Below are 14,373 nucleotides of genomic sequence, written 5' to 3'. Positions count from 1 at the left end.
AGACTGGAGAGGCGGAGAAGAGGAACGGGGAGAAGGGCGTGGAGGGCGGTTCACGCTCCAGCGTCGGAGGCGCCGGCAGGTCGGCCGCCGCGAGGTTGCGCGCCCAGGAATGTGCGGTCGCATCTGCTGGCGCGGGATTGGCGGCAGCAGCGGGCTGGACGCGGCGCCGCGCACCTGAGCGCCGGGGGCGGGGCGTCGGCGGGCCCCACCGCCCCCACTGCGCGCCGCGCCCCTCGCGCGCGGTCTCGGTCCTTTCCGCCGGCGCTTCGGCGCCGCTCGGCTCCCCTCGTTCCCTTCCCTCCCCTCCCTCATTCCCTCCCACCCTCCCTCCCTCCTCCCTCCTTCCTAGCCCGGGAGCGCCGCGCGCTCAGGACGGAGAGCTGGCCGCGGGTCCTTCCGCGCGGCTGCTTCGGCTCACCTGGGCGCCAGCACCCAGTCCCGCTCCTCGTCCCCCCAACTCCTCCCAGGTAAGGGGCCGCCCGGTCGGTCCGCGCTCCACACGCGCACCCGTCCCCCTGGACTCGGCTGGACTGCTGGGTCCGGGAGGCGTCCCGCCTCCTCCGCGAGTCGGTTACGGGACTCCGCGCCTCGTCCCGGGAATGAGTGTGTCGGTCGCGGGGACCCCGGACCGGAGCGAGGGTTGGAGATGCGACGGGTCGACAGGTGGGGGGGTCTGGTCCGGGTCCCCCGACCGCCGCAGGCTCGGACCCCGGCGGGGATGGGGCGGGCGGGCGGGCAGGCGGGCCGGGGGTGGGGACCGTGCCTCTCTCCACCCCTCGAGGGGCGGTGATCGTCCGGGCCAGCCGTGTAGGTGCGTCGGAGAAACTTTGCAGGGTGGGGACTCTGCGGCTCCTCGCCTGCGGGGCTGAGTGGGCGCGCTCTCTGTGGGGCTCCGAGGGGCGCGGCCGCGGGGCAGACCCTCGGGCCGGGCGAGGATCTTACGCTTCCCTTCTCCGCCCCCTTTTGTGTTTCCCTGCAGACCAGCCGGTCCCTGGGGGAGCCGCGGCCACCCCCGCGCCCGGGGGTCGTTCCCTCGCCTCCTCCGGGTGGCGGGAAGGAAGAGGGGGCGGCGGCCGGAGTCGGGGCGGGCGGCCTGAGGTGAGAGCCCGGCCGGCCCCGCTGGGAATATGGCGACCGGTGGCTACCGGACCGGCGGCGGCAGCGGCGGCAGCACCACAGACTTCCTGGAGGAGTGGAAGGCGAAGCGCGAGAAGATGCGCGCCAAGCAGAATCCCCCGGGCCCGGCCGCCCCCGGTGGGGGCACGGGCGACGCGGCCGGGAAGCTCCCGTCGGGGGCCCTGGGTACTTCGGCCGCCGCTGCGGCCAACGAGCTGAACAACAACCTCCCAGGCGGCGCCGCCGCACCTGCCGCCCCCGGCCCCGGGGGCGTGAACTGCGCCGTGGGCCCTGCGCAGCTGAGTCGCGCCGCCCCCGGCCCGCGGCGGCCGGAGGATGAGTCCTCCGCCGCCGTCGCCGCCGCCGCCGCCGCCGCCGCCGCCGCTTCGGGGGCAGCCCCCGCACGGGACGGCGAGGAGGAGCGGGACGGCGCCCTGGAGAAGGGCAAGAGCTCGGGCCCCAGCGCCAGGAAAGGCAAGGGGCAGATCGAGAAGAGGAAGCTGCGGGAGAAGCGGCGCTCCACCGGCGTGGTCAACATCCCTGCCGCAGAGGTGAGCCGGGCGGGGGCCGCGGCCGCGGCCGGACCCTGGAGGGCTGCCGCCTCCTGGTGTCTTCTCTCCAGGGCCCAGAGCTTTCCCCCTCGAGCCTGCACTTCTTAGCCTTTCACTGAGTTAGGCAGGCAGGGGGTGATGGAGTTTTACTCTCAACAAATGCTTGCTGGGAAGTTCCCCAAATCCAAAGTCGGACGCGTGCTTTTCAGGCTTCCCGGCTAAGATCTCAGACCCAGGATCCTTCTTTTCAGTGTTGGAAAGACAACTCGGGGCTCCAGAACTTGCCTACCTAGCCTCGTTTGTTTATGGTTGATCAGTTAGAAAAATTGATTAATGGTGATGACCACGTACTTTAGTTTCCCACGTGCCCGTCTCAAATTATCAGATAGTTTATCTCTTCTTCTCTCTTAACAGTGTTTAATAGCACCTGTAAAGAAAACGTGGCTTTAGCACTATCCCAGACAGCTTTATCTTTCAATGAATCCAAGATAAGTATATCCAGTTGAGCATATGCTCTATTTCATATATAAACCAGCTTTTGGAAATAGTGCTCCCCAGCACACACACACACACACACACACACACGCACGCGAGTTTTTTTCTGAGTGGTATTGTGGACATTAGGAACGCTGTAGCAACCCTCAATTCTTTTTGCTAAAATGCTCTCTCCCTGTATTTAAGTATTTGGCTCTGTGTATTCTGGAAAACATTTGTGGTAGGGTTGGGAATTTTTTGTTTTTTGGGTTGTTGTTGGTTTTTTTTTTTTTTTTTTTGGTATTTTTGAGCAGTCTCAAAAACCATTATGCAGGCAGCAGCATCTTCCCATTACAGAGTTACTGGTGAAACATTTCTACTTGGGGTATAACTGCACCTTTCTCTACCCTCAACAAAACAAAACAATCCTCTAACAAGTATTTGGTTACTTTAATAGTAACTCACCGGTTTGGGGAAGTGATTCAATAACCTTGTTTCACCCGAAGTAGTTGCATCTTTTTCTCATTGGTTCTAGGTTTTACCTTTTTTTCCTGGCCTTGTAATTTCTTCAACTTTGACACACAGTAAATAAATAGTAAGAATTCACCAACTTTAATTGTGGTTCAAGTAAAAGCATTTGCAGTAAGTTAGGGTGTATATCAAACATACCCAAATTTTTAAGTCTTAATATAATTTCCATACCTGGAAAATCAGAGTTTGTCTTTGAAGGGTATATTTTTATGAGTGTTTCAGAGAGATTTTTATCAGCCAGCAAAACTGTCCTCTGTGGTTTCCTACTTGCACAAAAGATCTGTTACTCATTAAATTGCTTTAAAAGGAATTCATAAGAGTGGTAATCAAATTTCTCGGGTTTTTTTTTTTTTTAAGTTAAAAATATGAAGATTAGGGAGAAACTGAAGAGAAGGCTTTGGAAAAGCTACATTCCTCAACTTTCTTTTTAAAAGTAGCTGATGGTCCAAATAAAAGAATTTGTCATTTGCAATCTTTTCCTCATTGTTCATTTGACAGGGGTCTTATTTTGGGAAATATCTTGGCAGATGTTAAACTTCATTTTTTGTCTGTATGCTTGTGCTATAATTGTTATTTCTCAAGTACCTTTTTGTTTTTGGTTTTTAAACAAGGGTAATGTTTACCGGGGGTAAATAAGTATGGTGTATCTCGTGAGATCCTAAGAAGCATCCTTTGTTAATATTCCTGTTTTGGGTAAGGGAACGTAGTGCTGAGAATGTAGATGACTCCCCACTACAATTGAGTCTGATACTCTGGAATGTTTTTCGTTTGGGTGTTGGCAACTCCTAAATTTAATCTTCCTTAAAAACAAACAACCCAGGGTACCATTTTTTTGACTGTGGAATTTGAACCTTTTTTATTGAATAGGGAATTGTGTACTGCTTTCTTTTTGTGGTAACTCTGGCTCTATCTGTTTAATGCTGTAGGACCCAACAAAACATGGTAATGTTTTACCACAGTATCTAATTAGCAGGCATATTTCTTGAGTGCCTCCTCCCCATATTTTCAGTTTTTTTTAAAAAATTTATTTGTTTATTTTTTTGGCTGCCTTGGGTCTTTGTTGCTGCTCACGGGCTTTCTCTAGTTGCGGCGAGTGGGGGCTACTCTTTGTTGCGGTTCGCGGGCTTCTCATTGGGTGGCTTCTCTTGTTGCAGAGCACGGGCCTTAGGCGCGTGGGCTTCAGTAGTTGTGGCAGTCGGGCTCAGTAGTTGTGGCTGTCGGGCTCAGTAGTTGTGGCTCGCGGGCTCTAGAGCGCAGGCTGTGTAGTTGTGGCGCACGGGCTTAGTTGTCCGCGGCATGTGGGATCTTCCCGGACCAGGGCTCGAACCCGGGTCCCCTGCACTGGTAGGCGGATTCTTAACCAGTGCGCCACCAGGGAAGTCCCCATATTTTCAGATTTTTAAAAACAACGTAAGTCTTTCAGATTGTTAATAGTGGTACACATATGACACAAACCTTTTAAGGTGAATCATTTTCATATCTTTAAATTGTTTTTTTTTAGAATTGTGTGCCATTCATTTCTCTTAGTAGTTGCAACATTGCGAATGCCAGTTGCTGTGAAGTTTCTTGTGTAGTACAGCTTAGCACTCCTATTTTTAAAAGTCATATACTATTTAATAGAATTTTCAGGTATGAAAATACTATAAAAGCAGAAAATCATCAGTCTGTCAATACTCACAATTAGACTTGTATTAGATATAGTGTTGAATAAGACTCTCTTATTTTCAGACAGTATTCGCATCGAAATTTATATTAGAGATTAGCATGTAACTTGTATGCAAAGAGTCTATTTTAGTGGTTGATAAACATTGTTTCTTCAAGACGTATTTATTAAGCATGTGTGACACATTTGTTGTGACTTTCATTAACTTATTTTACTAATTACGGAGTATTGTAAAGTTGTTACAAAAGAATATGACAGCAGCTAAAGATACCACTAGCAACTGGAAGATAGTTTTAGTAAGGAAGCAGTTCAGAATCTTAAAGTGGTGGATGGTGATGGGATACTGCATGTGATGGCTGTAATAAATGCAAATGTATAGATGCTCATTAATGAGATAAACTTTAGTTGTTCTTATTTACTAAGTTAGAGGTTTTTTTAAACTTTTTTCTGAATTTTTACTTTTTCTGTTTTTTGAGTCATAGCCCAAATTGGTTAATTTGGATGTGACATACTTCCTGCTGATAATTTTTGTATGCATTTATTAGATGAGCCACATGTTTATTACATGTTGGTGTTCAAGGCACTATCATAAGCACTGTGGAGAAAACAAGAAGAATAAGGCAGTGTATATTTTCAAGGAGCAAGACTGTAATCTAGGAAGAAGGCTAAGGCATAATTACGTGAAGAAACTTAAGTACTGTACTGAGTTAACAGTTTAAAAACCATCTTAACGCAGCATGTAACTAATTGTTTATTAACAGTGTTGTCTGTTTAAAGGAAAGAGATGATGGGGCTAGGAGTAGCTGTGAGGTTGAGGGTCTTGAGCTGAGACTTATATTTCTTTACCTATATTTTTATATATTCACACACATATACATACCTGTTTGTATAGTATTTTAAATGTCAGAGTGCAGTGGTTCTTAACTGTGGCAGCACACTAACATCACGTGAGGATATTAAAAAAATGCTCCCCCCTTGCTGATTACTTGTCTTCTACCTCCCTGACCTCCTTAGATTTAATGGGTCTGGGATGGATCCCAGGCATTAATATTTTGATAACCTCCCCTTGTGAGTCAGGGTTTAGAACTATTGGGTTTCAGTCTCGGGATACAGAAATGAATAATAGGACACAGGGCTTACCCACAAGGGGCTCTCAAGTAATATAGGGAACTGTGTTAAGTAGTACAGTGCTAAGTACAGGCTATTTCCTGAGCAGGGAACCTAACTCAAGAGGAGGGGGCTATAACTTCCTCGACTGTTAATATCCACGTGTTCAGAGTGATTGTGAAGTTATTGCCATTGGGTAGGTGTGCATGAATGGGTTAACAGAGATGGTTTTCATAGAAAATAAAATCTTTCAATAGATAGAGGTCAAATGATGCTAAAGTTTGGATTTATATATAGAAGTTAACCTTTATTGAAACTTAACTGTTTTCATAGTGGTTGGCTAAAGTGTTTTATGTGTTGTCTTGATCAATGCTCACAGCAATCCCATATGGTAGTTATAGTTACTCTTTTTATCCCCATTTCCAGAGGAGAAGGTGGAGGCTTGGAGAGTTTAAATGACTCAAGATCACATGGAAAGTGAATAAGTGGTAGAGTAGTATTTTAAAAGTATTTATTTTTTTGTGTACATTTGTGTCTAGGGAAAGTGGAGTTTTTAATTAATCTATGTTGCATTATTTAGCTTACGTCCCTAGATTTTTTTCAATAACTTTTTATTAGAGGTTATCTTAAATGATTTGAACATCTGAATGGGGAAAACAATGAAAGTAAGGAATTGAATAGAAATTAAGGTCAAATTTGTAGGCTCAGAGATTGCTTCTGAGCTTCTAGTCTGTAGCTTGCTTGGCAAAGTTTTGAACACCAGATCATCAGCAAATTATTAATCTGCTTTTGGCTAGCAGTCAGAAAATGTGGATCTTCGATTTTACTTAAGTGATATGTTGTTTTTCAGTCAAGATGGGGTTATAACACCTACTACATACTTTGAAGGAACATTTGATATATACAAACACTTTTAAGTGAACACAGTTTAAGTCATAATTATTTAGCATATTTTTTGACCATTATATAGGACAAGTTCCACTTAGTAAATCTTATAAATCCAGATAGATTAAGAAATGCCTTTTAGTATGCCAGTTATATTCCAGACTGTCTACCTTTCTGTGTGATGAGTCAGGAGAAGAACTAATAGTGACTCAGAGTTGGAGAAAATTGGACTTGTGAATAGGGTAGAAACAGCATAAACACCTAGGTTCCTTAATAATATTTTAGTCGCAGCTTTCCTAAATTGATAAAGAAAATTGAAATTTAATATGATCAGGATTTGTAATGAGTTTTCTAAGCTGAGAGGCCTTTTTACATAAAAATAATTATTATGTAATTAAAGTAGATGATATTCATGGTGTGTTTATTAAGTGCCAGGCACTGACTTAAGCACCTTACGTATATTGGTGCATTTAATTCTCTCTACAACCCTATGGGAAAATGGGGCAGAAAGGATAAGTTACTTGCCAGAGGCCATATATGTGGTGAGAAGCAAAGTAGTCTGTCTTCAAAGCCTGGTGCTTAATAACCATCTTATTATATTTCAGTGTATTACATACTATGTACCTAGTTTAAGAAATACAAAGATTATTTTATAAGATGCTAATAAATTACTATAGAATTTGAAAATAACCCTGTTATAAAAGGTAGATGAAGTGGGACTTCACTGGAAGAATTTGAGAGCAAATAAATATATAAACAGTGGTATTACAATTCTTGTTTAAAATCTTTGTCAAGCTAGCAGCCTTATTTATGCTCTTTATTATTTCTGCACTGGTTTTCAGCATCTGTGATATAGGCCAGAAAATAATTATGCTGTTTAATAGTAATGCTGATATAATGTCTTAGAAATTTAAAATTACTGGAAAATACTAGTTTGAAATTTTCTAAGAGTTTTTTTCTTTTTAAAAAGTGAGATATAATTTACGTACCATAAAACTCACCCTTTCAAAGTGTACAGTTCAGTGGTTTTCAGTGTATTCACAAAGTTGTGCTCTAAGTGCTTTTACATTTTCATCTTAATGTTTTTATTATGTTCCTAGAACCTGTGGTACCTAAGTTTTAGCTCCCTACTCAGTAAAGTGCAACAGTATTCAAACTGCGAGAAGCTATTAATATAATTTAATTTCAGCTTTTCCTGCATTTCACAGAGAAATGAAATGGTAGAATCTCCTCAGTTTTAAGTTTCTTAAAAAACTTACTACCACTTGTTTTTACTGGAATTTAGTATAAGAGGTACTTAATTTAATTGAATGTAATATTTTCAACTTGTTTAAAATTTTACATATCTTTCATGAGATCTGTAAAGCTCTACTATCTAAACTTTAGGGAACTTTGATTCAGAGTAAAAATGGAGTTTTATGCCATTAATGGCTTTAGTCATACATTACTTAAATCAGGGTCCTAAAAGATGTGGCTGGGTTGGGGCGGGGGGAACCACCTGTACCAGTATCACCTGTGTTATTTATTTAAAATGCAGATTTCTGGGATCCACTTCAGTCTGCGGGTGGGAAGGAGTTATTTAAGACATCATTTTAACATGTTCTTGAGTGATTCTTGTACATACTAAAGTTTGAGAAGAACTGACTTAAATGCTCTGTACTGGTTTACTGATCTGTGAAATGAAATTGATACTGATTATTTTATTTAATTCATATAATAATCCTGTGAGATAACGTTTCTGAAAATGTTCTAAGAATGACCAAATGATAAATTATAGTTACTGTGTAGGTTACATTGAAAGGTGGTTGTTGATGTCTAGTGGAAATTTCTTACTGGGATGTTAAACATTCTTATTTTTCCCTTTTAATTAAGAACTTTATAGATATTTTAACAGAGACAACTTGAGGTACTTGGAAATTCAGAGTATCTTAAACATTTATGTAATGTCATATATTTAGTACAAAATGTTGTCTGCCTTTCTTCTTGCAGAAGCCTAGTCTACAGAAGAAACCTCTAATACTTCATGTGTAATTTGAACTGTACTTTTACTCATTTTTCTTTTTTATATTCTTTAAGGGAAAGTGTATGTTTGTAAATATGTTTAATAATTAGTTCAAACTCTTAAAACAGGTTTTGTCCATCTTGTCAAAATAGTCTCAAGTGAAGACTTTTCTCCTTTTGTTTACTACTCTTACATATTAGACCTGTCGGTGTCCTTAGCTAGCCAGTTGATTCTTAACATATTTGCTTATTGCTGAGGCAACTTTTGGTGTAAGTCTTATCCATTTTTTTAAAAAAATTATTTAATTATTTTTGGCTGAGTTGGGTCTCCGTTGCTGTGCGCGGGTTCTCTCCAGTTGCGGTGAGTGGGGGCTGCTCTTTGCTGCGGTGCGGCGGCCTCCCCTGTTGTGTGGAGCACGGGCTCTAGGTGCGCGGGCTTCAGTAGTTGTGGCACACGTGCTCAGTAGTTGTGGCTTGCAGGCTCCAGAGCACAGGCCCAGCAGCCGTGGTGCATGGGCCCAGCTGCTCCGCAGCATGTGGGATCCTCCCAGACCAGGGCTCGAACCCGTGTCCCCCACAATGGCAGGCGGATTCCCAACCACTGTGCCACCAGGGAAGCCCAAGTCTTGTGCAGTTTTGTTTATAGCTGTGTACATACTGGTGTTAGAATTGAGCCTCAGCTATTTATTACATTCTCCTTGGGTTACTTAAAAATATGCCAGGCACCATGTCTGAATAAAATTATAACAATATTTAATTTCTAAAAGCAGCAAAATTATATACATAAAGGGCAAAAACAGCTCCAGTGAGTTCAAAACTAAGCATGTGAATTGGCTAATAAACGTTTATTCGGTGATAGTCTTTAGAAATTTCCTTCACCAAATTTTTATAGGTTACAATGTGGTTTTCAATAATAGTTTCATTTGCTTTATAAGTTGAATTTAAAGAAAAAGGGCTGTTGTGTTCTGAAAGTGAGTATTTTATTAGAGTTTTGCTGAAATGAACAGATAGGAGAGAATTTATGTTGTAGATTACAATTCTGTGACAGTTAAAATTTTGTTTGCAGCCTCTTTTTATAAACTGTTAAGAGACTAATTGAATAATAAAATACAGTTTGAAAAACATCTGATAAAAACATGTTTTGTAATAAAATTAACTTTAAAAGATACCTTTTAATATTCAGCTTATCTATGGGCATGTAAGTGAACTACTTAATCTTATTTGAGAAATTTTCAGATTATATGAAGTATGAAATGATTTTCTATTACTTTTGGAATTCCTTGCAGAATACTTTTAGTAGTATTTAAAAAGAATGGAAATCTGAGTTATGAAGAACAAAATGAACATTCAGAAGATGGTACCTGAGGAATATGAATAGAAAGTATTTTAGCTGAAATAGTCAAAGAAGTTACTTTAGGTCTCAAATTCTTGACAAGACCTCTTGATATTCTGTAATGCCAGCAAAAGTTGATCCAAATCAAATTTGTATCTTAAATATTTTTTTTCTGCTGGTAAAAAGGTGTTAAAACAGTAATGTATTCATTGTAGTTCCCTTGTGTAAATACAAAAAAAGATAGAGAAACCAATCACCTGTTATACATATTAATACTTGTTGTAGTCCTTTTTCTATCTACATAAAAAATGGAACCACACTATACAGATTTGTGTGTATATTTAGTCATTCATTATGAATATTTTTATGGTGGTGTTGTTCAAAAATAGGGGTGAATTTTTTTTTTTTTTTTTGCGGTACGCTGGCCTCTCACTGTTGTGGCCTCTCCCGTTGCGGAGCACAGGCTCCGGACGCGCAGGCCCAGCGTCCATGGCCCACGGGCCCAGCCGCTCCGCGGCATGTGGGATCTTCCCGGACCGGGGCACGAACCCACGTCCCCTGCATTGGCAGGCGGACTCTCAACCACTGTGCCACCAGGGAAGCCCCAGGGGTGGATTTTAAAAAAAAATTTTTTTTTATTTTTGGTTGCATTGGGTCCTGTGCGGGCTTCTCATTGCGGTGGCTTCTCTTGTTGCAGAGCACGGGCTCTAGGTGCACGGGCTTCAGTAGTTGTGGCACACGGCCTCAGTAGTTGTGACACTCAGGCTCAGTAGTTGTGGCTCGCAGGCTCAGTAGTTGTGGCGCACGGGCTTAGTTGCTCCCTGGCATGTGGGATCTCCCCGGACCAGGGCTCGAACCCGTGTTCCCTGCATTGGCAGGCAGATTCTTAACCACTGCACCACCAGGGAAGCCCGAGGGTTGGATTTTGTTTTTTAATCATGGTAAAATACCCATACATAAGATCTTAACCATTTTTAAGTGTACCTTCAGTGGTATTAAACACATTCACATTGTTGTGCAGAAATCACCACTACCATCCCCATAACTCTTTTCATCTTGTAAAACTGAAACTATATACCTATTAAACAATAACTCTCCATTCTATCCTCCCTCCAGCCCCTGATAATCACCAGTATACTCTCTGTCTTTAGGGATGGATATGTTTGTGTTTTTTGATGTTAAAATATTTCAACATTGCTTTATTGGCCCTACTTCTAATCAGCTATTTATTCCTTTTCATATATTGTGTTTCCTGAACCATTCAAGAAATGTGTTTGGGTCATTCAAAGCATCTTATAGGTACTGGGACCTTCAGATAATTGTGAAGGATGCCCGGAGATTTTTTTTTTTTTTTTTTTTACCTCCTCTGTTGCCTTTGATTTTGGCGGGAAATTCGTGATTAGAGCTGCAGTAATTATAAGTGTGTGTAAGCTATAACTCAACATACAAGTTCATAAAACTCAACATGGTATGCAAAACTCACATGATTAAAAACCCCAGGGTGTATGGAAAAATGGAGTTTAGGGGCAGAACACTCAAAAACTTTGTCAGTGACATGTGAAACGACAGAAACCTAGTGAAGACTAGCACAATTTTATACATGTTAAATGGTTAAATATAGAAGTACTGCAATAAATATGACACTTTACCTTGTAAAAGGCCTGAAGTTTGCTTACAGAAGTGGGTGTCAAAAGGGTTGCAACTTGTGAAGTGGTGGAAGAAGGGCTATCTGAAATTGGATTGAAAGTTCAACACCAGATATGAATGGGTATAGCTCATAATGCAGTGAGTGAACTGAGCTACCTGGCAGAACTTTGTGGTGTGTGTGTTTTGTGTGTTTCTGTGTGGCTGGGTAGTGTTTTCTCTGCTCACCTAGTGTTTCTTGCAGTTGCACAGAAGCAAATGTGAAATTTGTGTTATGCTCAGCTTGTTCCCTAACATTAGTTACTTTGGAACAAATACAGTTTTCTAAACAAATGCTAGAGTGTATATGTATATGCCCATACATACATACATATCTATGTATCTATCTATATCTGTATTCATATCCACATCCATATATCCAAAATATGTAAAACAGTGGCATGGGAAGATCAATCCAAGTAGTGAGGTAGAGAAAGATCTAGGGAGCAGACAGTGACTAGAGCTGAGAATACTCATTTAACCATATACTAATACTGATTGCTAGGGCAGTGCTGGTAGAAAAGGAAAGCAGTGGATGGATTTTAGAGGGTTTTTCTTTGGTATTAGAAAATTACATAACTGGGTGTTTTGAACTGGAAAAGTCTTTAGAGATCATCTAGTCCATTATAAAAAAGTGTTAACTTGGTTTTCCCAGACTACTTTTATCTCAGAATTTAAGTTGTATTTCGGCCTCAGCCTTCTTCCCTCTAGCTGAGTGTTGCAGTCCTGCCTCTCCCCCACCACGCCCCCGCCAGGCTAACTCTCCTGATTACTATCTGGAATCTCGCTTATTTTATTATTTTATTCCTTCTTAAATACTCAGCCTTTCTCTGTTGGTTCATCTTGCCATGAAGGAATGTTCCCTTAATTCTGCTTCACCTTCAACTTACTTTTCTTTCCTTAGTTGCTCAACTTAAAGGCATTGTTTTCACCTGCTAACTCCCATTTCATTGCTCAGTCCCATTACTTTATTAAAATTGATCTTGCCAAGTTTGCTTATGGCCTCATAATTGCCAACGTGACAGCTTCTTTTCTATTTTCATCCTACCTCACCTTCTTTAGCATTTGCCCTTGCCACTTTTCTCCCTTGGGTGCTACAGCACTTTTGGTAGATTCTTTTTTAGTTGGTTTACTCAAGAACATTTGAGTGCCTTCTCTGTGCCCCAGGCCCAGTGCTCCGTGATACAATGAGTTACATTATCAGCAGTCTTTAAGGAACTTCAGGTTTTCTCTTAGAGAAAAAATAATGTCTTAGTTTAGGCAGCTATAACAGAATATCATAAACTGGGTGATATATAAACAACAGAAATTTATTTCTCACAATTCTCGAGGCTGTGATCTTGGACTCCCAAGATCAAGACAGCAGCAGAATCTGTGTTTGGTGAGAGCCTGCTTCCTGGTTCACTCTGTCCTCACATGGTGGAAGGGGTTGAGAGAGATCTCTGGGGTCTCTTTTATCAGAGCACTAATCCCATTCATGAGGACTCTACCTTCATGACCTAATCTCCGCCCAAAGGCCCCATCTTCCAATATTATCACATTGCGGTTTATGATCTCAACATAGGAATTTTCTTTTTTCTTAGCCTGTTATTTTTTTAACATCTTTATTGGAGTATAATTGCTTTACATGGCGTGTTAGTTTCTGCTTTATAACAAAGTGAATCAGCTATACATATACATATATCCCCATATCTCTTCCCTCTTGCGTCTCCCTCCCTCCCACCCTTCCTATTCCACCCCTCTAGGTGGTCACAAAGCACTGAGCTGATCTCCCTGTGCTATGCGGCTGCTTCCCACTAGCTATCTATTTTACATTTGGTAGTGTATATATGTCCATGCCACTCTCTCACTTCGTCCCAGCTTACCCTTCCCACTCCCCATGGCCTCAAGTCCATTCTCTAGAAGGTCTGCGTCTTTATTTACGTCCTGCTCCTAGGTTCTTCGTGACCTTTTTTTTTTAGATTCCATATATATGTGTTAGCATACGGTATTTGTTTTTCTCTTTCTGACTTACTTCACTCTGTATGATGACTCTAGGTCCATCCACCTCACTACAAATAACTCAATTTCGTTTCTTTTTATGGCTGAGTAATATTCCATTGTATATATGTGCCACATCTTCTTTATCCATTCATCTGTCGATGGACACTTAGGTTGCTTCCATGTCCTGGCTATTGTAAATAGAGCTGCAAGGAACATTGTCGTACATAACTCTTTTTGAATTATCAACATAGAAATTTTGGAGAAACACAAATATTCAGTCCATACCAGATAACAAATAATTATAATTTGATGTTATAAAAACTACAATATAGAAAAGAACAAAGTACTGAACTAGCTCAGAAAAGGGAGCCACCAGTTACATGAGGGATTCAAAGAGAGCTTTATATTTGATGAAGTGGTATTAAGCCCTGAGACTTGACTGATGAAGACTTCCCAAGTGCAGAGGGGGACACAGTAACATTCTAGATAAGGGAAGGCACAGAACCAAGAGATAATAGCATTACATTGCATGCCTACTGTGTGCACAACACTGTGCTGGGAACTTTCTGTGCATTATTTCTGATCTTCACAGTAACTCACAAGGTAGATTTTTTTATATTTCTCATTTTACAAGATGAGGAAGTTGAGCTTCATAGAAGTTGTGACTTGCCCAAAGCTATACTGGCAAACTTGGACTCCACATTTGTCTAGGTGCCAGTGCTCACATGTTGGTTATCATTGTTGGAAAGAGGGAGGGATATGTTCTTACAGAGGAAACTGACATGCAGAGAATTCATGATTGGGAGTGAATGGAGAACAGCTAAATAGGAATGATATGGACCAATTGTGATGGATCTGAATGTCATGCCAGGGAATTCAGACTTTATTCTGCTGTTCTTTGTTAGTATTATTGGCTAAGCATTTCCTTCCTTTGTCCATACCTATTTATACAATAACTCTGACAGCTTCCAGAATGGAATGAGTTTTGCCTGCCTAATTTGAAGTCATTAAGGGAATTTTCTTCTTCAGAGACAGTTACCTATTCA

General features: G+C 42.0%; 1 protein-coding gene across 2 annotated transcripts in view; it reads left to right on the top strand.

Moving 5' to 3' along the window:
- The first annotated feature begins 359 nt into the window (after nucleotides 1–359).
- The window catches only part of PAWR (pro-apoptotic WT1 regulator), a 100,538-nt gene continuing 86,524 nt past the window's right edge, over nucleotides 360–14,373 (top strand). Inside the window, exons 1-2 of one of the 2 annotated variants that reach the window (XM_029205889.1) lie at nucleotides 360–467; nucleotides 980–1,667. In XM_029205889.1, the coding sequence (XP_029061722.1) occupies nucleotides 1,128–1,667 (540 nt within the window). In that variant the 5' untranslated portion in view covers nucleotides 360–467; nucleotides 980–1,127. Of the gene's footprint in view, nucleotides 468–844; nucleotides 1,668–14,373 lie in introns of those variants that run through there. The other variant, XM_029205890.1, reaches the window with a different exon arrangement.

The sequence above is a fragment of the Monodon monoceros genome, unplaced genomic scaffold (assembly GCF_005190385.1).
Source record: "Monodon monoceros isolate NGI ecotype Baffin Bay Population unplaced genomic scaffold, NGI_Narwhal_1 Super_Scaffold_6, whole genome shotgun sequence".
Lineage (NCBI taxonomy): Eukaryota > Metazoa > Chordata > Mammalia > Artiodactyla > Monodontidae > Monodon > Monodon monoceros.
Note: the sequence above shows the minus strand (reverse complement) of the source record. Positions and strands in the feature narration are given on the sequence as shown.